Consider the following 24,000-nt stretch of genomic DNA (forward strand, 5'->3'; position numbering starts at 1 on the left):
GATACAACCAATGGCGTGACAGGAGAGTGAATGTGGTGGTGGGGGAGGGGGATGAGTGTTATAGCTGTATCAACAGTTGAGTTAGCATTTAGCTCAACCAATGGCGTGACAGGAGAGTGAATGTGGTGGGGGAGGGGGAGGAGTGTTTTAGTTGTAGCAACAGCTGAGCTTAACCAATGGCCTGACAGGAGACGATACACGCTGAGCTGGCGATGCACGTGATTCGCTGATGGAAAAACCCCACTGTGCAGGGAGACGTAGCTGTATAAATATCTCGGCCCACAGCGACCACATCATCTCTCTTCTTGGAGCCGGGCCTTCTAGTTGGTAAGTGTTCCGTTGCTTAGTATTTAATTTCTCTATATCAGTCTAACACAATCATGTCGACATTAATTTTGGAAGTTTAATTAATTCAGGATTATTTGTGTCTTTCTTTCTCAATGTCTACGTGTTGAAATGAACTAAACATAGTGAGAGAAAAAAAAGCAAAACAAAGTGAGTAATAGGATGGTTAAAATATTAAAAATTTTCTTCTTTAAGCACACCCCAAGTAACGTGCCCACCATTCTCATTGTCGAGTCAGTGTCTGTTTCAGTGCATAGGCTTTACCAGGACATGTCAAAAATCCTTAACTGAAAAAAAGAACAAATCGATTCTACATTGTAATACTTTACCTGATACATTAAACGGAAGAGGAAAGATGTTGTCATGTCATCCACGCATATGATGAAACATTGATTATCGGTGTTATGTCAAACACAAAGTGGATTTATTCTTCTTCTTCTTTTTCTTCTTCTTCTTTGTTCATGGGCTTAGACTCCCACGTTCACTCATGTTTTTAGCACGAGTGGATTTTTACGTGTATGACCGTTTTTACCACGCCATTCAGGCAGCATACGCCGATTTCGGGGGAGGCATGCTGGGTATTTTCGTGTTTCTATAACCCATCGAACTCTGACATGGATTACAGGATCTTTTCCGTGCGCACTTGGTCTTGTGCTTGCGTGTATACACGAAGGGGGTTAAGTCACTAGCAGGTCTGCACATAAGTTGACCTGGGAGATCGGAAAAATCTCCACTCTTAACCCACCAGGCGGCAGTGACCGGGATTCGAACTCACGACCTCCTGATTAGGAGGCCTACGTCTTACCACCAAGCCACTGCGCCCGTCATATCATTATTGATTTTTGTTAACCACAAACAAAACAAAAGAGCCCAGTATTTGTGTTATCAAAAGTAACATACATTCAAAACAGTGAAAAACACACTAATTACTCTTGTTAAACATAAAACAATATTACAGGACTTTTTAAGAATAATGTTCAAAGGCAAAAGATAGTCATTTTTCATGTTTGTGCCACAAGCTCAATGTTTAACACAATTTAGTATGGCTTTGCACACAGGGCTGCTCGTGAATGAAGGTAATCTGCTCAAGGGAAAGACGTTTCGGTTTGCACGTGACTGTCAGTAATCTGCTCAAGGGAAAGACGTTTCGGTTTGCACGTGACTGTCAGTAATCTGCTCAAGGGAAAGACGTTTCGGTTTGCACGTGACTGTCAGTAATCTGCTCAAGGGAAATACGTTTCGGTTTGCACGTGACTGTCAGTAATCTGCTCAAGGGAAAGACGTTTCGGTTTGCACGGGCGTGTTAGCGATTGTTTGGGCCAGTCAGCGTCCCTCATGCACCGAAGCAGATATGTCCAAATTCACTTGTGAAAATTGAAAAACGACCGGCAAATTGAAACAAGTCGCGTAAGGCGAAAATACAATATTTAGTCAAGTAGCTGCCATTTTTCAGCAAGACCGTATACTCGTAGCATCGTCAGTCCACCGCTCATGGCAAAGGCAGTGAAATTGACAAGAAGAGCGGGGTAGTAGTTGCACTAAGAAGGATAGCACGCTTTTCTGTACCTCTCTTTGTTTTAACTTTCTGAGCGTGTTTTTAATCCAAACATATCATATCTATATGTTTTTGGAATCAGGAACCGACAAGGAATAAGATGAAAGTGTTTTTAAATTGATTTGGAACATTTAATTTTGATAATAATTTTTATATATTTAATTTTCAGAGCTTGTTTTTAATCCGAATATAACATATTTATATGTTTTTGGAATCAGCAAATGATGGAGAATAAGATAAACGTAAATTTGGATCGTTTTATAAATTTTTATTTTTTTTTACAATTTTCAGATTTTTAATGACCAAAGTCATTAATTAATTTTTAAGCCACCAAGCTGAAATGCAATACCGAACCCCGGGCTTTGTCGAAGATTACTTGACCAAAATTTGAACCAATTTGGTTGAAAAATGAGGGCGTGACAGTGCCGCCTCAACTTTCACGAAAAGCCGGATATGACGTCATCAAAAACATTTATCAAAAAAATGAAAAAAACGTTCGGGCATTTCATACCCAGAAACTCTCATGTCAAATTTCATAAAGATCGGTCCAGTAGTTTAGTCTGAATCGCTCTACACACACACACACACACACAGACAGACAGACAGACAGACAGACACACGCACATACACCACGACCCTCGTTTCGATTCCCCCTCGATGTTAAAATATTTAGTCAAAACTTGACTAAATATAAAAAAAGAAAATACAAAAGTATAATATGCGTGACGTCACATGCGTTGGAATCGGACATTTAGGGGAAAACGTCACTCCAATTTTTGACATTACAAACGTTATAGTAGTGTTACATTTACTGTGACGTTATCGAGTGAACACAAATGATAACAGTTGCTCTCCTAGTTAAGGTGATTTGGTGTAATGATTGCACTGCCACTTTGTTTTCAGATCTGATTTGCAGCAAACTTTGAAGATGCCGTTGTCATCAGCCTTGTTCCTACCTCTGGTGCTGTTCGTCAGTGTTGTCACCTTTGAGTTCTCACTGGCAGGTATGATTAACATGGGTTCTCTTTATACCTAACACTCAAGGTGACCCCCACAAATGCAACCAATAAAAACACTGATATCACTGTTGAACGACCTACTTCATATTTGGTGTACAATTACTTGAGATTATCCATGATCAGCTCATATAGTGGACAATGGGTCTCCCCCATGGAGGATTGCCTTCGTGTCATTGGTCAATAGAGCGCACCACTTGCAAGCGTGAGTTAAACACGAAGGGATTCTTTTTTTTTAAGTCAGTTTGAGTTCAACGAATTATCTTCATAGTTGGTGCGCATTAGCTTACGTTTTGGTATACTGGTCTAACAATAGTATACCGACTTTGATCTTCTCTCTAAAATGTGTTCTAAATAACCCCTCCGATCGTTTGCCTGTTGGGGAGTGCTCTGTACCTGGCTGGCATTGCGGTCTTCAAGTCACCGATGATATGGGGGTCATTTTGCCATCTCCGACCTACAGATATGTTAAAAGGAACAAGTCTTCAAGGGTTTAAATCGGGTTCGTTTTGCTACCGCTCAGTTATTCAAACCTCGTACCGCTGAGTCTAACCCCAAATTCGTAAACACAATGTTTTGAAAGAGCACACCAGTTAAAGTTGTTGACTAAAGAAATTGACGATTTAATACATTTTAAAAGTAGGTGTTGTTTAACCAACAACCATGGTCAACATGTAGCTTGTCCATGTCAACGGTACATGACTGTTCACCAAATACTTAGAAACAACAACAATGACTGTTCAACATGTAGCTTGTCCATGTCAACGGTTCATGACTGTCAACCAAATACTTAGAAACAACAACAATGACTGTTCAACATGTAGCTTGTCCATGTCAACGGTACATGGCTGTCCACCAAATACTTAGAAACAACAACAATGACTGTTCAACATGTAGCTTGTCCATGTCAACGGTACATATGACTATAACTAAATGCTGAGAGACAACACGCTTGTCCTTTTCTGTGTTAGGCGTGTATGTGTGAAATAGAGATAAGAGTCATGACAATGAAACAAGATGGTACAGAGGAGGACTTCCAATGTAACTTCAACACTAATTTAGAATGTTTCCATCTCAATATTTTCCTTTCTATGATTTCTCTTAGACGAGAAAACATGCTCCATTGGACGTCACGGAACACTGACAATGTTCAACGGAGAAACAGCGGACGTGGAGCTTCCCTGTAAGTATCGTCTCGCGGACTTCACGTGCGGGGACTACCGGGTCAAGGTCACTCCAGACAGCGCGGTAGACCAGGAAGACAGTCACCGTTTCTCCCCGAACACCGTGTGGGTCAAAGTGGTCAACGCTAATACCAGTGAATTCGTGAAGATACGAACCTCAGTGAGACGACTGGACAAGGTTTGGAATGACCATAGACACACATCTGCTAGCCGCACGTTTACCTAGGGGTTACAAACCGAGTCTCAGTGGATATTCAACAGAATGGTCGAAGTTAGTTGATCGTGAACAATTTGAGCTTCAGCGAGATATTTCATGACCACGAACTATAAGAACATTACTTTAAATATCCGCTGAAACGAGGTGCGTACGTATTTTAGTTACTTTCCTTTTTGAGTCAGGGTTTTGTTTTCTCAGAAAAAGGGGGATTTTTTGCCACAGGGTGATCAAAGCATAATCACTCTGTCAGACTTCTGGCGCAGTTGGGCACGATGATCAAACTTGATGCGCGGTGGTATCGTTATGTCATACTAATTTGATTCTCTTCACACTTCCAAGCAGTTACTTTGGGTTGGACAGAAATCGAGCACACATTTATGATATGATAAGATAAGATTAGATAACGTAAGAAAACTTCAATGTCCATGTTCCTTGTACATAAACATGGACATTTGTCTTGTGGCACCTCACTGGCCTAATTATAACACAGAGACAGCGATCAAAAATAATAATCGTACATAAACACAGTTTTAAGAGGAACCGTTACAGTGCGTGCCATTCAAAGGTGTTGAGTGTTAGTGTGAATGTGTTTCATCAAGTTCGTATTGCTGTTTACACGAACAGATTTCATTGGTCAGCTAACCTCATTGGAGACGGAATGGTACTTTAAATAGATTTAAATAAATGTAGTTGTCTACTGAGTGGAACAAGTATAGAAATGTGGTCGTTTATCGGATAGATATGTAATCATGTTGATGTTGTTTTGTTGTTGTTATGGTGGTGGTAGTGGTGACAATGGTAATCATGGTGGTCGGGTTGACATTGTTGTTGTTGTTGTTGTTGTTGTTGTTGTTGTTGTTGTTGTTGTTAATGATGATGGCTTTGGTGATTATAATGATGCTTAGTGTTGCGGTTAATGTTGTTGTTTACGACAGGAAATGTATAGTGCTAAACCGATTTTTGTATAACAAGACACGATCTGTTCCCCTCTTTTAGAACGGAAGCTTAGGCTTTGATGTTTCAGAAGAACTTTTGTTGAACTTCGTGAGAAACACGCTAATGTGAACGAGACTTGCCAATATAAATAATTATGTCCTGATCTAACGCATGCTCTTTCTGCAATACAGTTCAGCGAAAACAGAACCACCAACCCCTGGCAGGTAGAGGAGGGCTCTAAGGGCGTTGTGGACTTTGCAAACTACGACCACTCCAGGGCAGCTGCTGTGTTGAGGAAGGACGGAGTCTTCAGCGTGGAGTTCAGCAGTGCGGAACGGAGCGTGGTCGTCACGTGCTCGGACCAAGAGTTTGTCTCGGAGGGACTGCCAGAGTCACTGTGTGGTACGGATAGTTGCCTGTTGGCATAGCTGCGGGTTGTAACTGTATCATTCTGTCACTGTACTTATCTCGTTAACAGTCATGTAACCGTAGCTTTTAAAATGATAAATCTAAGCCGATGATGGCTTGGTTAAAACCGATGAGCAGCGTTGTCTTTCTGACAACAAGTGATCAGCGCCCTCTTTCTTTCAGTTGTGAGCATCCCCCTGAAAAACGTGCGACTGAAAAAGAGTCAAAGAAAAGTTTACGCATTTGTTTAAAGATGTGTAAGAAAATGCTTGAAGAATTATCTCTCTCTCCCACTATCTCTCTCTCTCTCTCTCTCTCTCTCTCTCTCTCTCTCTCTCTCTCTCTCTCTCTCTCTCTCTCTCTCTCTCCCTCTCTCTCAAAACCCTCACATGGGCGAGGGCTGGATGTAAAAAAGCACCTGTTTGCTTATGCCACTACCCTCGTAAATAAAGAATTTGTCATTGTCATTGTCAATTTGTCTCTCTCTCTCTCTCTCTCTCTCTCTCTCTCTCTCTCTCTCTCTCTCTCTCTCTTTCTCTCTCTCTCTCTCGCTCTCTTTCTCTCTCTCTCTCTCTCTCTCTCTCTCTCTCTCTCTCTCTCTCTCTCTCTCTCTCTCTCTCTCTCTCTCTCTCTCTCTCTCTCTCTCTCTCTCTCTCTCTCTCTCTCTCTCTCTCTCTCAATAAACACATTAACAACATTTAATTTGTTTTAATATTAAACATACCAATGAGCACGTTCTTTTACACTTTGAGAACAATAAATTAATGCACGAAAATCAAACAGGTTTAACATCAAAACACTCATGTGAAACAATTGATTTGGCCAATGACTGACCAATTAACATTAACCTGTTCTGTGCTGCTATTTTTTTTACTTTTTATATTTAGTCAAGTTTTGACTAAATATTTTAACATCGAGGGGGAATCGAAACGAGGGTCGTGGTGTATGTGCGTGTGTGTGTGCGTGCGTGTGTGCGTGTGTGTGTGTGTGTAGAGCGATTCAGACTAAACTACTGGACCGATCTTTATGAAATTTGACATGAGAGTTTCTGGGTATGAAATCCCCGAACGTTTTTTTCATTTTTTTGATAAATGTTTTTGATGACGTCATATCCGGCTTTTCGTGAAAGTTGAGGCGGCACTGTCACGCCCTCATTTTTCAACCAAATTGGTTGAAATTTTGGTCAAGTAATCTTCGACGAAGCCCGGGGTTCGGTATTGCATTTCAGCTTGGTGGCTTAAAAATTAATTAATGACTTTGGTCATTAAAAATCTGAAAATTGTAAAAAAAAAAAAAAATTTATAAAACGATCCAAATTTACGTTTATCTTATTCTCCATCATTTGCTGATTCCAAAAACATATAAATATGTTATATTCGGATTAAAAACAAGCTCTGAAAATTAAATATATAAAAATTATTATCAAAATTAAATTGTCCAAATCAATTTAAAAACACTTTCATCTTATTCCTTGTCGGTTCCTGATTCCAAAAACATATAGATATGATATGTTTGGATTAAAAACACGCTCAGAAAGTTAAAACAAAGAGAGGTACAGAAAAGCGTGCTATCCTTCTTAGCGCAACTACTACCCCGCTCTTCTTGTCAATTTCACTGCCTTTGCCATGAGCGGTGGACTGACGATGCTACGAGTATACGGTCTTGCTGAAAAATTACATTGCGTTCACTTTCATTCTGTGAGTTCCACAGCTACTTGACTAAATATTGTATTTTCGCCTTACGCGACTTGTTATATTTAGTCAAGTTTTGACTAAATATTTTAACATCGAGGGGGAATCGAAACGAGGGTCGTGGTGTATGTGCGTGTGTGTGTGCGTGCGTGCGTGTGTGCGTGTGTGTGTGTGTGTGTGTGTAGAGCGATTCAGACTAAACTACTGGACCGATCTTTATGAAATTTGACATGAGAGTTCCTGGGTATGAAATCCCCGAACGTTTTTTTCATTTTTTTGATAAATGTTTTTGATGACGTCATATCCGGCTTTTCGTGAAAGTTGAGGCGGCACTGTCACGCCCTTATTTTTCAACCAAATTGGTTCAAATTTTGGTCAAGTAATCTTCGACGAAGCCCGGACTTCGGTATTGCATTTCAGCTTGGTGGCTTAAAAATTAATTAATGACTTTGGTCATTAAAAATCGGAAAATTGTAAAAAAAAATAAAAATTTATAAAACGATCCAAATTTACGTTTATCTTATTCTCCATCATTTGCTGATTCCAAAAACATATAAATATGTTATATTCGGATTAAAAACAAGCTCTGAAAATTAAATATATAAAAATTATTATCAAAATTAAATTGTCCAAATCAATTTAAAAACAATTTCATCTTATTCCTTGTCGGTTCCTGATTCCAAAAACATATAGATATGATATGTTTGGATTAAAAACACGCTCAGAAAGTTAAAACAAAGAGAGGTACAGAAAAGCGTGCTATCCTTCTTAGCGCAACTACTACCCCGCTCTTCTTGTCAATTTCACTGCCTTTGCCATGAGCGGTGGACTGACGATGCTACGAGTATACGGTCTTGCTGAAAAATGGCAGCTACTTGACTAAATATTGTATTTTCGCCTTACGCGACTTGTTTTTTCTCTTTTTGAACCTCAGTTACAATATGACTCGCTATGAGTATGATACTGTGAGCGATGCTGAACAGCTTAAACATGGACAGATTGGGTTATAAATAGCAATAATATCATTCTTTCGTTTAACCGGAACAATCTTCGAAAATGTACAATATTTTTAATCAATTATAATTTAGCTATAATTCTCTCCATGAACAGGCATTTGCACATTTTCTCTCTTTCTCTATCCTCTCTCTCCCCATCCTCTCTCTCTCTCTCTCTCTCTCTCTCCCTCTCTCTCTCTCTCTCTCTCTCTCTCTCTCTCTCTCTCTTTCTCGCTCTCTATCTCTATCTCCCCCCTCCCTCTCTCTTTCTAGGGTGTTGTTCTCTCTCCTCACTTCTCCCTCTCTCTCTCTCAACCTCTCTCCTCGTGACTATTTTTCTTTGTTCTCTCCCTCTCTCTCTCTCTCTCCCTCTCTCCCCCCTCTTTCTCTCTCCCTGTCTCTCTCTCTCTATCTTTAATCATCCTCTATTTCTATCTCCCTGACTCCTCTCTCGCTCTCTCCCCCTCCCTCTCTCTCTCTCTCTCCCTCCCTCTCTCTCTCTCCCTCCCTCCGCTCTCTCTCTCCCTCTCTCTCTCTCTCCCCCTCCCTCTCTCTCTCTCTCCCTCCCTCCCTCTCCCCCTCTCTCTCGCTCTCTCCCCCTCCCTCTCTCTCCCTCCCTCTCTCTCTCTCCCTCCCTCCGCTCTCTCTCTCCCTCTCTCTCTCTCCCCCTCCCTCTCTCTCTCTCTCCCTCCCTCCCTCTCCCCCCTCTCTCTCTCTCTCCCTCTCTCTCTCTCCCTCCCTCACTCTCCCTCCCTCACTCTCTCTCTCTCTCTATTACCATGGTTGTATTTAAATGAATTAATAGTAATGATATATTTTGCTGTTCGTCATAATTGTTTTCATCATTGGTTCACCTTAGTTAATACATTGACATTTTCTTTATTTGCAATAAGTCATTTACAGTAGCATGATAGTACTGAGTTTCTCAGTCAAAAAGCCCCATATTTATTTTTTATTTTTTTTCGATCAGTCATTAACTCGTCTGTACACAATTACACATTCACGTAGGTAGCTTCTAACCGTAATATTACCGTAAACTGAAAGCGAACCAATACAATCCCCAAAACCCAAACCCTTACATATACGAAACGAAACATGCAAGAGATTGGAAGAGGAATGGTTATCACTATAAGATGCATCAAATACACCTAGCTCCCCACACCTCTCTCCCGAGATCAAGTCCCCACATCACGGGTCCTTAACATTGTCAAAAGCCAAAGCATGGCAAGGACATGAAGAGGGGTGACCAGAGAGGAGAGGAAAGGAGACTAAGGGGAGAGTACACCGACTTATTGAAGAAAGGCATATTAAGTTTTTCTCAATAGAGACCTATTATACGCGTGCAGGTGATGTAAAAGAGATATCCTGCACTCGTAATGCTGCATATGAATCCTAATACTTACCGAAGGTGAATTAGTATAATGCTGCTATTTGTTGACTTTACTAAAGCTTTTGACCTAATTGATTGACAACTAATTATGGTTACATGTTAAAATCTAAAGTACTTTTTTTTTAACCAATCACACTCTTGTAAACAAAGGTTTGGAGCACCACAAGGTTCTATGTTTGGTCTTTTACTATTTTCAATTTATTATAACGACCTTCCAATATTTGTAAAGTACATGTGTACACTGATGCAGATGATACTACAATTCATTCCGGTCACCAAGATCTTATTGAAATAGCAAAAAGTTCTCCAAGAAAACCTTAATCGATTGCTAGAATTGTCATAACTAAACCATTTGTCACTGAACCCAAATAAAACTAAATGCATGCGTCCAACCACGAGATAAAAACGACCAAATCTATCATCTAGATTTCCGACATTGCAAATACGAAATCAAGATGTAACCAAAGTCGAAAGCCATAAAGTCTTGGGAATAACCATTGATAATAACCTGTCTCAGTCACAAAATCAAAACGCTTTGCAAAAGCTCATTTAAAAATATATCAGGTTTTAAAGATTAAACAGTTTCTAACCTACGCACAAGAAAAGACCGTCGCGATATAACCTTGAATGGTTGAAAACGACGTTAAACACCAAATAAAGAAAGAAAGAACAAGGAAAGATAGAAATTATTTCTTTTAAATGTACATCTCTTTCCACGTATGATTATAAACTATTACAGTTTCTTCCTATCAAATTAGGATTTTCCTATAAAAAAAGGTGTAATAATCAACATATACAATTATGTCGGGGAATGCATCTTTCCTCATTGCTTCAAAGTTACAAAATAAATATATCAATAACATTAAACACATGGATTATTCAAACCCAAAGAATTGACCTGTACAAGTTCAGTCTCTCATATTCATGGGGCCTTGTGTGGAACTCCATTCCTGATGTATTTAAGTCACAAACCAATGAACCAACTTTCAAGACCCATGTCACACTGTCTCTCTTGCACAACATGTAAGTACAATTGTTTTGTAGCTGTTAAAGTATTAGTACTCTCTGATTGTATTGAACCACATGATTCTACACAATGCACAACTTGTAAGTACAATTATTTTGTAGCTGCTAAAATATTAGTACTATCTGATTGTATTGAACCACATGATAAAGTATTAGTACTCTCTGATTGTATTGAACCACATGATAAAGTATGAGTACTATCTGATTGTATTGAACCACATGATAAAGTATTAGTACTATCTGATTGTATTGAACCACATGATAAAGTATTAGTACTATATGATTGTATTGAACCACATGATAAAGTATTAGTACTATCTGATTGTTTTGAACAACATGATAAAGTATTAGTACTATCTGATTGTATTGAACCACATGATAAAGTATTAGTACTATCTGATTGTATTGAACCACACGATTCTACACAATACACAAAGTATTAGTACTCTCTGATTGTATTGAACCACATGATTCTACACAATACATAAAGTATTAGTACTATCTGATTGTATTGAACCACACGATTCTACACAATGCACAAAGTATTAGTAGCCTACTCTCTGATTATATTGAACCACACGATTCTACACAATACATAAAGTATTAGTACTCTCTGATTGTATTGAACCACATGATTCTACACAATACATAAAGTATTAGTACTATCTGATTGTATTGAACCACACGATTCTACACAATACACAAAGTATTAGTACTCTCTGATTATATTGAACCACACGATTCTACACAATACACAAAGTATTAGTACTCTCTGATTGTATTGAACCACATGATTCTACACAATACATAACGTATTAGTACTATCTGATTGTATTGAACCACATGATTCTACACAATGCACACAGAGCAGTTATTAGGCAAACACAACATGTGTTATAATTTTCCATCATTGCCAATGCATCATATAATGCATTTGAAATGTCTTATTGATTGCTGGACATGTTGATTATATTGATGTGTTATGCAGTAAGCCGGATAATGAAAAAGCAGGTTGGTATTGCGAATTCTGTCACCCTCGAAATATAAAGTTCCATTCAATTATCTCTCTGACACCCCACGTTTAAAAATGTGTTCATGTGCTTTCAAATCATGCAGGGGACGAGACAACGACTGACGCCATGAACAATGCGATGACGACCCTCTTTCCGGGGCAAGGGAATATGACGGATGACGCGCTCGTCAGTTACATCGTGCTGAATCACGACAATGTCGTTCAGAGGTAAGTCACAACATTTTATTCAAACATGGCTACTTGCTTTCTAAACTAAACTGGAATGGACTCCTGTAATAATCAAACGTGTCCGCTCAGTATACATCATTTGCACTCGTCTTCTACTCGTCGACGTCAACTAGTAACTGGTTTCGTCTACATTTGTTGTAAATGTTCTTCGTCTGTACAAATTCAGCATAGACAACTGGCATGACAAGGCGAAGGAAGGGCAAGCAAAAGCGGAATTGTATGTGCTGGTTTCCAGGCAGTAACAGCTGAGTGTGGTGGATCTCTTTGCACCAAGGAGAGAAGGACGTGACACACGTTTTAGTCACAGTGAATTGTGCAAGTGTCCAACTAAATGTGATACCTTAAAAGCAGTTTCAGACACGTAAGCGTTGCGTATACACAAAACACAACGTAGAAAAGTATCAAATATAAGCTTGGACGTGCTTTCTTTTATTAAAGTGACTCTCCGCTGGGACATGACTTAGTCGGTATCGCGCTTAAAACCAGTTAGTTGCCTTCGGCGTGGGTTCGGACTCTGTGATTTCAAGAATCAACGTTTGCAAACTCTTTCAGGTGTCCGAACACCACTGTGCGCATACATGCACTCGATGAAGATCCTAAGCTAACCGCAACAATCGCAGGACTCAGAAACCACGAAAATCAATACATGCAGAAAAACATGGGTGGCACAGTTTTGTCGAGAACTTCCTTGTGGAAACTCCGCAAGAACAATAAGATATACTCATACATGCATACAATATACAGAATGCAAAAAAACCCGTCTGCTACTTGTTGTAGTCCCAGGGGTTGTGAATCTGGACCAATACATGTCTAGTACGTGTGAGGGTGATGTCATCTCGACACCTACACGTCTTGGCAACACTTGCTGTATTTACTAGGTCAGAACGCGCTTTGAAATCTAAATATATAACTTGGGGGAGAAAGTTCGTTCACACTATCATCTAAAAAAAACCATGTTTCAATTTGCTCGCCTTGTCATTCCTCCCAGTTGATATTTATATATCCACTTCGCCCTTGACCTAACAATCATACCATTTAACTGTTTCCCTCTCAATGCTCTGAGCTCCTCTTTGTTGTGTTCCAAAATATGCACATCATCTTGACACAAATGTTCCCCCAGTTGATATTCAGCGTGATTACAAATACCCTCTCGTGCTTTCACATACTGGCACAGGCACCAATCAGCCGCTACTCTCAGGCACCAATCAGCCGCTACTCTCAGGCACCAATCAGCCGCTACTCTCAGGCACCAATCAGCCGCTACTCTCAGGCACCAATCAGCCGCTACTCTCAGGCACCAATCAGCCGCTACTCTCAGGCACCAATCAGCCGCTACTCTCAGGCACCAATCAGCCGCTACTCTCAGGCACCAATCAGCCGCTACTCTCAGGCACCAATCAGCCGCTACTCTCAGGCACCAATCAGCCGCTACTCTCAGGCACCAATCAGCCGCTACTCTCAGGCACCAATCAGCCGCTACTCTCAGGCACCAATCAGCCGCTACTCTCAGGCACCAATCAGCCGCTACTCTCAGGCACCAATCAGCCGCTACTCTCAGGCACCAATCAGCCGCTACTCTCAGGCACCAATCAGCCGCTACTCTCAGGCACCAATCAGCCGCTACTCTCAGGCACCAATCAGCCGCTACTCTCAGGACACAGGCACCAATCAGCCGCTACTCTCATGACATGCGCACAGCTCCCTAGCATTCTGCCTGGCTGAATTTACTTCGCACTTTCCACATTTTTCCTCGTTTTCTCAAACAGCTTCCTAGCAACCTGCCAGTCTGTGTCTCTCACCATGTTCATCTGTCAGTCTGTGTCTCTCACCATGTTCATCTGTCAGTCTGTGTCTCTCACCATGTTCATCTGCCAGTCTGTGTCTCTCACCATGTTCATCTGCCTGTCTGTGTCTCTCACCATGTTCATCTGCCTGTCTGTGTCTCTCACCATGTTCATCTGCCAGTCTGTGTCTCTCACCATGTTCATCTGCCAGTATGTGTCTCTCACCATGTTCATCTGCCAGTCTGTGTCTCTCACCATGTTCATCTGTCAGTCTGTGTCTCTCACCATGTTCATCTGTCAGTCTGTGTCTCTCACCATGTTCATCTGCCAGTCTGTGTCTCTCACCATGTTCATCTGTCAGTCTGTGTCTCTCACCATGTTCATCTGTCAGTCTGTGTCTCTCACCATGTCCATCTGTCAGTCTGTGTCTCTCACCATGTTCATCTGCCAGTCTGTGTCTCTCACCATGTTCATCTGCCAGTCTGTGTCTCTCACCATGAGAACAAACCCTTATCATGAAAATACTACTTTCCGCTACTCAGTCATTGCACGCAACACACACGCATTACCTCCCTCTAAACATTGTTCAGCAGCATGATATATTATGACCTATTTATCTCCGATCAACCTCATTTCTTGTACAATGTGTTTTCCTACATACTATGTTAACTTACATTTCCTACTTTATGAATGTGGTTTCTCGCCGTGCATTTTGTACAATATGACACTGGAATAATCCAGTGTATGAATTTAAAGTTACATTTTTCTTTGAACCTTGCTCATGAATGCGATCGGGATGAACATTGCCTTGATGTCGATGTTGCAGTGCAACCTGCAAGGACCTGGCCAGTAAATTCACAAGCTGTCAAGACAAAGAGCAAGCCGCGATGGAGTGCGTGGCCATCTTTGCTGATCCATCGCAAGCCGAGTGCCTGGCAACGTCAGACACGTCCCTGGCTGGCTACTATTACGACTGTCTGACGTCTGTGTGTGATGGCGTCACCTCCGCTGTGGATCCCATGAACAACTACATCAGTGACAACTGCGGTAAGCGCGTGTAACTAACACACATCACTGGCGACTGTTTATTTACACTATAATCTCTAGCAATACAAGTCAATATAGAATTTATTCTGTAGTAGAAGCAATTCTATGTTGGAATGTTATTATAGAAACACTTAAGACCGAAATTATATTTGGAGACACAGATATGTATCCAGCCTCTTTGCATTCTGTGCTTCCCATCATAACAACAAACTAGGCAGATGCGTTTGAGAGCAGGTCTTTCTGATGAAGCTGTTGGTTGTAAAACTAATTATATGCCTGAAAGGCCATTCATTTCCCTACCTTATTCAAACAACAGATTGAGTTGACATGACGCAGTGTCTATACAGTGCAAGGGCGGATCCAGGATCTTAAAGAAGGTGGGACCTGAATTGACGGCATGAGGCGCCTGAATTGAGGGCGTGTAGCGCCTGAATTGAGGGCGTGTAGCGCCTGAATTGAGGGCATGTAGCGCCTGAATTGACGGCATGAGGCGCCTGAATTGAGGGCGTGTAGCGCCTGAATTGAGGGCGTGTAGCGCCTGAATTGAGGGCATGTAGCGCCTGAATTGAGGGCATGTAGCGCCTGAATTGAGGGCGTGTAGCGCCTGAATTGAGGGCGTGTAGCGCCTGAATTGAGGGCGTGTAGCGCCTGAATTGAGGGCGTGTAGCGCCTGAATTGAGGGCGTGTAGCGCCTGAATTGAGGGCATGAAGCGCCTGAATTGAGGGCGTGTAGCGCCTGAATTGAGGGCATGAAGCGCCTGAATTGAGGGCATGAAGCGCCCGAATTGAGGGCATAAAGCGTCTGAATTGAGGGCATGAAGCGCCTGAATTGAGAGCATGAATCGCCTGAATTGAGGGCATGAAGCGCCTGAATTGAGGGCATGAAGCGCCTGAATTGAGGGCATGAAGCGCCTGAATTGAGGGCATGAAGCGCCTGAATTGAGGGCATGATGCGCCTGAATTGAGGGCATGAAGCGCCTGAATTGAGGGCATGAAGCGCCTGAATTGAGCGTGTGAAGCGCCTGCATTGAGGGCATGAGGCGTCTGAATTGAGGGCGTGAAGCGCCTGAATTGAGGGCATGAAGCGCCTGAATTGAGGGCATGAAGCGCCTGAATTGAGGGCATGTTTAATATATCGAAGTTTTAAGTCGAATTTTGGAAAGGACAGTTACATTACCCCCTTAACCAGATAAATATGTAGTTGTACTTATCAACATCAGATGCAGCTGTCACAAACTTGAACATGAATCAGGAAGAACAAGTGATGTTGATCGGGAAGATAGGCTATGCAGATGTTGTGACATGAATTCATTGGGTAATGAATTTCATTTTAAATTCGAATGTCCAGAATTCAGTGCAGATTACATACATCCCTCCAAAGTATATATATGTACTCTATGTTTTCTCTGTGTAAGTTAGTGTCTGGAAGCAAAACTGTAAGCTTGACACGTGAAACTTGTGAGCGCGCGCATCATTCTGAACGTAATTTCCAGGATGCCATTTCCAGGGCCCCAACGTGTCAGAAGTTCGAGATAACACGCCATACTTGTCTGTGACGTCAAACATAACTTGTTCGTAGATTTTGTTCCAGACTGAAAATGCACAGAGCTTCCTTCTTATTCAGTAAGTTTGAGCATATTCCTTTTCTTTCAAGTGTTTCATGACTTTTTGTTGTGGATTTTGCGATTACAAAGATAAGTTGCAAATTGACTATGAGTCGCAGCGGTAATCATCAACCTTGTTTGGGTCTTTGAGAGTGAATGCTTACAATCCACGTTTCACCAGAAAGCTCAAACCCACTCACCACCTCGATTTGTTACATGGGGAACATGAGATTTATTTCCCAGCTGGTTATGAATGAAAACTCGTGAAAATGATGACAAAGGTGTATATTTGGTTTTATTCCCCCCTCTGCTTCTTTACCTCTGTAAACTTGTAGGGGTAGTTATTTTTCGATAATGACCCAGCAACCAAACAAATAACGACCCAGCAACAGCCTGAATCCTCGATAGTGCAATGGGTTGAGAGGTTGTTCTGTTTCGGTACTACTTTTTGCGACTGAAAAGTTCCGAACGCTCTAATGTACGAACTATACATCTCTGGAGCAAACAATACAAACATACCGCATTTAAATTAACAACTACAGGCCTGAACACATGAATCTCCATATAAAATCCATGAGTTCGGTTGTTTTCTGAATCTGGATCTGCCGTGCTCAAACGTTCATCACAAGCAATTTCCCAAGCAAGTAACTCATACTTTATCTAGCGACAAGAGTAGTTCCCCTTCTTTTCACTCAGTTTCTTCGACAACATACTGCAATCCGACGGTCAGTTTTCAACAATATTTCATTTAATAAACAGATCACACGCAACCAAATGCACACATCTCATCAATTTAAACAACATAAAGCGGTTTCATACACTATTTTCCCCAGAAAACTGAACTTCATACAGTTTTTAACGTTGGAACACGGGTGCAAAAGTTCGTCTGCTAGTCCCATTTGACGAAAGAACATTATCCTAAGCGATACCAAAACATACACAGAACACACAATATCTGCCTTTGCCGCCACAGCAGAATAACAGCATATCTGTGTACTTGATTTTAGCCCAAAATAGGAAAACTGACAAGAAGTGTTAACAGAATGGAATGATTTGCACGGAACTATACAACCGCGCATTAATCGATCGCCTGCGCAGGTTGACTGGTTGAGAGAATAGGATTCGATCAAACTTTCGCAAAAGAACTCCTCTTTTCTTTGAATAACTGAAGAAAGGAGGAATAAAGAGGTTACACACCTCGTCTTAGTGATTATAAAAAAATAATGGTCTCAGTTCGCGGTCATGAAAAAGCTCGCTAAAGCTCGCATTTTTCATGACCGCAAACTTCGACCATTATTTTTAATAATCACTGAGACTCGGCATGTAACCTCTACGTATCTCAGTGATAACTGGGCGGCAACGTGTAGGTATGCAAGTGCGGTAATTATAATCCCAGCGAAGCTGGAGGTATTCCACGAACGCATACTGAGATCGACTTGAGAAATGTTCTTCCCGATAATACATGACAAAGAAGGATCCTTTGTTGCAAAACAGTTGAGGAAAGAAATTTACCAAACTTTGGTAACATACGAAACTAAATACTGCGGTAGTTCTCTACAGATTCGGTTTTTGATCTGACGCCACCGGAGGCCACTTTAAGCGGGTTGAAATTCCGTAGTTTCCAAGTCTATGGATTCAGGTCGCGCAAGAAGATGAAGTCATGAGGCTGACGTCAATGCCACATGACGTTATCCCCTCTTTGCCGTCTTTCTATCTCACGCGTGGTGTGTGTGTATTTTGTGTGCCGATGTGTCGACTGTGAGTGGGTGTGTGCGTACGCGCGCGCGTGCGTGTGTGTGTGTGTGTGTGTGTCTCTCTCTCTCTGTCTGTCTGTCTGTCTGTCTGTCTGTCTGTCACTGTATGTGTGTGTGTGTGTGCGCGTGTGTTTTGTGTATGTGTGTGTGTGTGAGAACGAGAGAGGGAATACATGTGTGTGTGGGGGGGGGAGGGTGCGTATGTGTGTGCGTGCGTACATGCGTGTGTATGTGCGTGTGTGATAGAGAGAGAGAGAGTGTGTGTGTGTGTGAGTGTGTGTGTGTGTGTGTGTGTGTGTGTGTGTGTCTCTCTCTCTCTGTCTGTCTGTCTGTCTGTCTGTCACTGTATGTGTGTGTGTGTGTGTGCGTGTGTTTTGTGTATGTGTGTGTGTGTGAGAACGAGAGAGGGAATACATGTGTATGTGGGGGGGGGGGGGAAGGTGCGTATGTGTGTGCGTGCGTACATGCGTGTGTATGTGCGTGTGTGATAGAGAGAGAGTGTGTGTGTGTGTGTGTGTGTGTGTGTGTGTGTGTGTGTGTGTGTGTGTGTGTGTGTGTGTGTTTATGTTTATGAGAGAGACAGAGACAGAGAGAGAGAGAGTTTGTGTGAGTTTGTGTATACATGTGAGTCTGTGTGTGTTTGTTCGGAAGGGTGTGTGTGTCCGTCTGTCAATGTGCGTATTAGTGTGTGTCCGTCTGTCAATGTGCGTATCAGTGTGTGTCCGTCTGTCAATGTGCGTATCAGTGAGTGTCCATCTGTCAATGTGTGTATCAGTGTGTGTCCGTCTGTCAATGTGTGTATCAGTGTGTGTCCGTCTGTCAATGTGTGTATCAGTGTGTGTCCGTCTGTCAATGTGTGTATCAGTGTGTGTTTTGAGTGTAGGATATGTGCATGTGAGGTTGTGCTTTGTGAGCATGAATGTTGCGTGTTTGAGTGTGTGTGTGTGTGTGTGTGTGTGTGTGTGTGTGTGTGTGTGTGTGTATATGTGTGTGTGTGTGTGTGTGTGTGTATGTGTGTGTGTGTGTACGCGTGGTCTCTATCACTTTGTCACTATTTATTTGTCTTTGTATATTTGTGTCTAAAGTGCTCTCTCTAGGCTGAAATGGACTCGCGTCTCAGTTTCTAGGTTCATGTGTGGCGTTGAGTTAAGACTTTCAAAAACTGGAATGTATGTGGCAGATCCTGAGGTGAGTTCGGCCCAGCCTTACAACAATGTTAGTGGTAATTCTGGGTACATCACCAGCCCCAACTACCCGGAGGACTACCCAAATGACTTTGACTATGAGGTCACGGTGACCTTGGATCAAGCCGGCCCTCAGACCGTTGAACTGACATTGGATGACTTTGACGTAGAGGAGAATGATGACTGTCTCTTTGATTACGTCATCATCAATGGTGACGAAAGCAACAAACTGTGTGGCGTCAAAAATGGACAGAAGATATCAGGTGAGCATGTGAAGTTAAAACGTCAAAACCTGACTCTCTCCCCATTGCAGACCAAACACTCCTCACCCATCTCTGCCCTTTCTTCCAAATACCCAGTACAACCTACAAGAATGTGAACAAAGACGTGTCTGCTCACGCTTATAATCTAAATATTACACGAAGACAAAACCAGTTATGACGTCATTTGGGCTAAAGAACAAACTGCATCTATTTCTAACTGTTTGCGTTTGTCTCCAACAGTGGATGTTCCTGGTGACACCTTTACCGTGACGCTTCATACGGACAATGCTGAGGAAAGACGGGGCTTCAACATCAGCTACAAAGTAGAACAGGGTGAGAGTGGTTGCTGATTGTGTATGTGACTGATGGGTTTATATTCGTGAGTTGAATCTGCGGACACACTGTTGCTTGTATCGCATACCTCGTTGAACTGATAGACTACCTGAGAACATTACGTGTTCCGTGCGGTCGTTACTGCATGCTTTACTTGTATGTTGGTGGGTAGATCCGTTGTTGGGTAGGTGTGTATAGTTGGGTAGATGTGTGTTGTTGGGTTTATGTGTGTTGTTTTGAATAGTTATGCTGTCGGGTAGATCCGAGGTGCGTTGTCTAGAGCAAACGTTCTGTACCAGAAGATAAAACATGATCTAATTTTCTAGGCAACGGGTTGTTCGTGAAAAAACATGTTGCAGTTTTAATCCCTTCAACCAGCATTCGAAAAAATGAACTCGTCTGGTCGCTGAAGGTTCATTCCATGCGGGAATAGTGGGGGCGATCGTGTCAATATTTGCTTTTTATTAAAGACTGCCTCGATCGCTTCACACACTGACAAAACTAGACGAGTCGTATCGCTGAGAGCTCAGTTCTGTTGTACTATGTAGGGGTAAGACAATGCATTGGCCCGTCTTCAGTCTCGGCAAGCAAGAGTCGCATCGCACGTGAAGAAGCTGAATTGACCTTGCACTGCTTTTTTAATCGTGTGTCTTGCTTTCGATCACGTTAATTTGAAAAGGGAGACTACTGCGTCAACCTTCACAGCAGGCTCTGCAGTTATTGGTCTTAGATAGCGCGAGCTAATTATGGCCGACACCTGTGAATGGGCGGTTCTGGTGAGGTTATGCCCCTGGCTGGTAACTGGCGCCACCTCGCGGCAAGATCACACGAGAAAGGAAAAACACCTGGCATTGGTCTCGTGTGTAAGTCGTGCATTTTTATACGGTAAAAGACAATGGTCGATTCCAGTGTGGTTATGCCCCTTCTTTTTTCCGCTGGTAACTGGCGCCACCTCGCGGCAAGATCACAGGAGTTGTCTCGCGTTATCACCCCAGAAGCGCTCATTGTAGAGTTCTGTTTGCGATAGGGTCTGGCTGCTGCGGTCTGCTTGTATGTTCTTGGTTTCCTTTGCGTAACGTTTTTATAGGGCTTAGAAACTAGCTCTAACATTCTCAATCCTGATTGATTGGGCTTCGCCTCCAAAGGCGATTGTTGTGTTTCGGAATTCGCTTACATTAAAGTAACGTTTTTCAGCTTTTTTTCTGAAATGGAGCGACCCTAGTTCCCAAGCGACAGGACAGTACAGTTATGAAAATCAAATGATTCTCAAATAAAAATACATGGCGTGTGTGTGTTGTTCAGGACCATGGCTGGAAAAATCATGTAACTCTGACGGTGACTGCCCTGACGGTATCAACGCTAAGTGTTTCGAGGGCAAGTGTCTCTGTACTCCCGGCTACTACTACTCCAGTGGACAGGCCGTCTGTGTGGAAGGTGAGTGTTTGTTGTGGGTGGATGTGTTTTGCTGGGTGGATGTGTTTTGCTGGGTGGATTGCTTTCGAGGACCTTAAAGTAAACTTGGCCAACAAATTATTGCGACAAATTTCACACGCAAATTAAAGCATTAATATCCCGTTAGGAAATTGATTGATACACACACTGCCAAAGTGTGCATGCAACCTATACATATCCCGTTAGGAAATTGATTGATACAAACACTGCCAAAGTGTGCATGTAAGCACTGACGCACACTTGCTTGGCCTGTAAACACGCTTGCTGTGTTTAGGACGATTACTGCGCCACGACTAGCACATCTACGCCATAGGTTACACGCACATGACACTTGGCCTGTAAACACGCTTGCTGTGTTTAGGACGATTACTGCGCCACGACTAGCACATCTACGCCATAGGTTACACGCACATGACACTTGGCCTGTAAACACGCTTGCTGTGTTTAGGACGATTACTGCGCCGGCTGCAATGGCTCAGCAATTTTGGTCAGCCGCCATGTCAACAAGCCTCGTCGGGCCCATGCACCGCACGTGCCGCCGCCGCCGCGCTCCCCGCCAATGCTCGGTGCATTTACACCCGTGTTGAGTTGCTTCGCCTGGGTTCATCGGTGCGTGCGGACTTGGAGCTTTCGGTGATCTCTCGCTTGAAACAACTGAGCATTGGTCGTAGTCTGCCACGTCGCCGCTCGTGCCGTGGTGGTGCCAGAAGGCGTATCAAGGTCATTGCCTCCAGTCCACTGCCATTGTCTACCGTCGACTCTGTTCCACCCTTCTGCGACTTTGCTATCTCACCCCCATCACCACCCTCCGGCGTTAACACTGGCAATCTCATCCACGTCACCACCACGCATAACAGAGACAATCTTCGCTCCCCCCACCTCTCGCTCGCTGTCTTCAACGCTCAAGCTCTTGGTACCAGGAGTGATAAGCGCTCGGCCATCAACTTTTTCATCGATGACCACCACGTTGACGTCTTTGCCGTGTGTGAGACCTGGTTTCAGCCCGTCGGCGACGAAGCTAAGTGCCGGGACGTGGCTCCCCCCGGTTACCGCACCCTCTCCTTCCCCCGCTCGACACGTGGGGGTGGGCTCGCCTTTATCGTGTCAGAGCACCTCATGCAGTTTGCCACCACCAGGACTGACTTCCCCTTTCAGCATCAGTCCTTCGAACTTGCTCAACTCACACTCACCCTCCCCCATCACACCTTCCACCTCCTGTGTCTGTACCGCCCACCTCCCAGCCCTAAGAATCGCCTCAAAGACTCTATGTTCTTCGACGAATTTGGTGAACTTGCAGCCTACTGTAACAATCTCAATGGCGTCTACGTCATCACCGGCGACTACAACTTTTACTACGACCAACCCACTTATCCTTCTACTGCCAAGATCGTCGATGTGCTTGACACTTTTGGTTTGATCCAGGCTGTCCGCGGTCCTACACACACACGTGGACACACGCTCGATTGGTTTGTCCATCGCGCTGATCAGCAAGTGCTAGACACTATCACGATCGATCAAACTCTTCCTTCCGATCATTACTGTGTCTTAGCTCAGCTCCACCTCACTCGTCCTCCTCCTCGCCAAGTCTTCGTCCAAGCTAGGAACTTAAATGCCGTAGACTTGAGTGTGTTTGAGTCTGACCTTAAGTCACGACTAGCCGTGTCTCCTCCTTCGTCCGCTGACGAACTGGATAAACTGTTGTTAGCTCTTCTTGATCAGCATGCTCCTGCTTCCAGCCGCCGCGTCTCTCACCGTCCTCCGTCGCCTTGGTACTCGTCCGCTGCGCCTCAGTTGCAAGATGCCAAGCGTGAGAGACGTAGAGCAGAGAGACAATGGTTGAAATCAGGCCTTACTGTTCATAAGCAGATTTTTCAAGTTGCCAACAAAGCAGTCACTAGCATCGTTCACGCAGCCAAGACTGCATTTTACAATGTCAAAATACTCGCATGCTCTTCTTCAAAACAGTTGTACGACATCACTAACACTCTTCTTGGTAAATCTGACTCGTCTCCACTTCCCTCTGAGATTCCTTCTTCTCGTCTTCCTCAGGCTTTCTCCGACTTCTTTGCCAGCAAGATTTCCACACTCCGCCAGTCTCTTGACGCTCTCCCCCCACCCAGTCCCCCATCCCTGACCCCTCCTATTCTGGCCCTGCCTTCTCCTCATTTCAGCCTGTTACAGAAAGCACAGTCAGAAAAACTATCATGCACGCCGGCATCAAAACATGCGAACTTGACCCCCTTCCCGCCTCTATCCTCACTCACTGTCTAGATACTCTCCTCCCGCATTTCACCTCCGTCATCAACGCCTCTCTCTCATCTGGGTCCTTTCCTGCCATTTTCAAATCCGCTATCCTCCGACCTCTTCTCAAGAAACCTTCCTTGGATCCTGAAAATCTGAAGAACTACAGACCAGTGTCTAATCTCTCATTTCTCTCCAAAATAACAGAAAAAATCGTACTCTCCCAGCTTTTGGACCATCTTGAAGCCAACCAGCTTCTCTACTGCAATCAATCTGCCTATCGCTCTGGACACTCGACGGAAACCGCTCTACTG

At 43.1% G+C, this 24,000-nt stretch overlaps 1 protein-coding gene across 3 annotated transcripts in view; it reads left to right on the plus strand.

Moving 5' to 3' along the window:
- Positions 1 to 187: 187 nt before the first annotated feature.
- LOC138950329 (uncharacterized) overlaps positions 188 to 24,000 on the plus strand; it is a 135,839-nt gene continuing 112,026 nt past the window's right edge. Inside the window, exons 1-9 of one of the 3 annotated variants that reach the window (XM_070322076.1) lie at positions 188 to 327; positions 2,804 to 2,904; positions 4,022 to 4,278; positions 5,445 to 5,655; positions 11,880 to 12,003; positions 14,635 to 14,855; positions 19,394 to 19,660; positions 19,901 to 19,993; positions 21,296 to 21,427. In XM_070322076.1, the coding sequence (XP_070178177.1) occupies positions 2,829 to 2,904; positions 4,022 to 4,278; positions 5,445 to 5,655; positions 11,880 to 12,003; positions 14,635 to 14,855; positions 19,394 to 19,660; positions 19,901 to 19,993; positions 21,296 to 21,427 (1,381 nt within the window). In that variant the 5' untranslated portion in view covers positions 188 to 327; positions 2,804 to 2,828. The remainder of the gene's footprint in view (positions 328 to 2,803; positions 2,905 to 4,021; positions 4,279 to 5,444; positions 5,656 to 11,879; positions 12,004 to 14,634; positions 14,856 to 19,393; positions 19,661 to 19,900; positions 19,994 to 21,295; positions 21,428 to 24,000) is intronic. The other 2 variants (XM_070322078.1, XM_070322077.1) reach the window with 2 other exon arrangements.

Source organism: Littorina saxatilis, linkage group LG16 (genome assembly GCF_037325665.1).
Source record: "Littorina saxatilis isolate snail1 linkage group LG16, US_GU_Lsax_2.0, whole genome shotgun sequence".
Taxonomy (NCBI): domain Eukaryota; kingdom Metazoa; phylum Mollusca; class Gastropoda; order Littorinimorpha; family Littorinidae; genus Littorina; species Littorina saxatilis.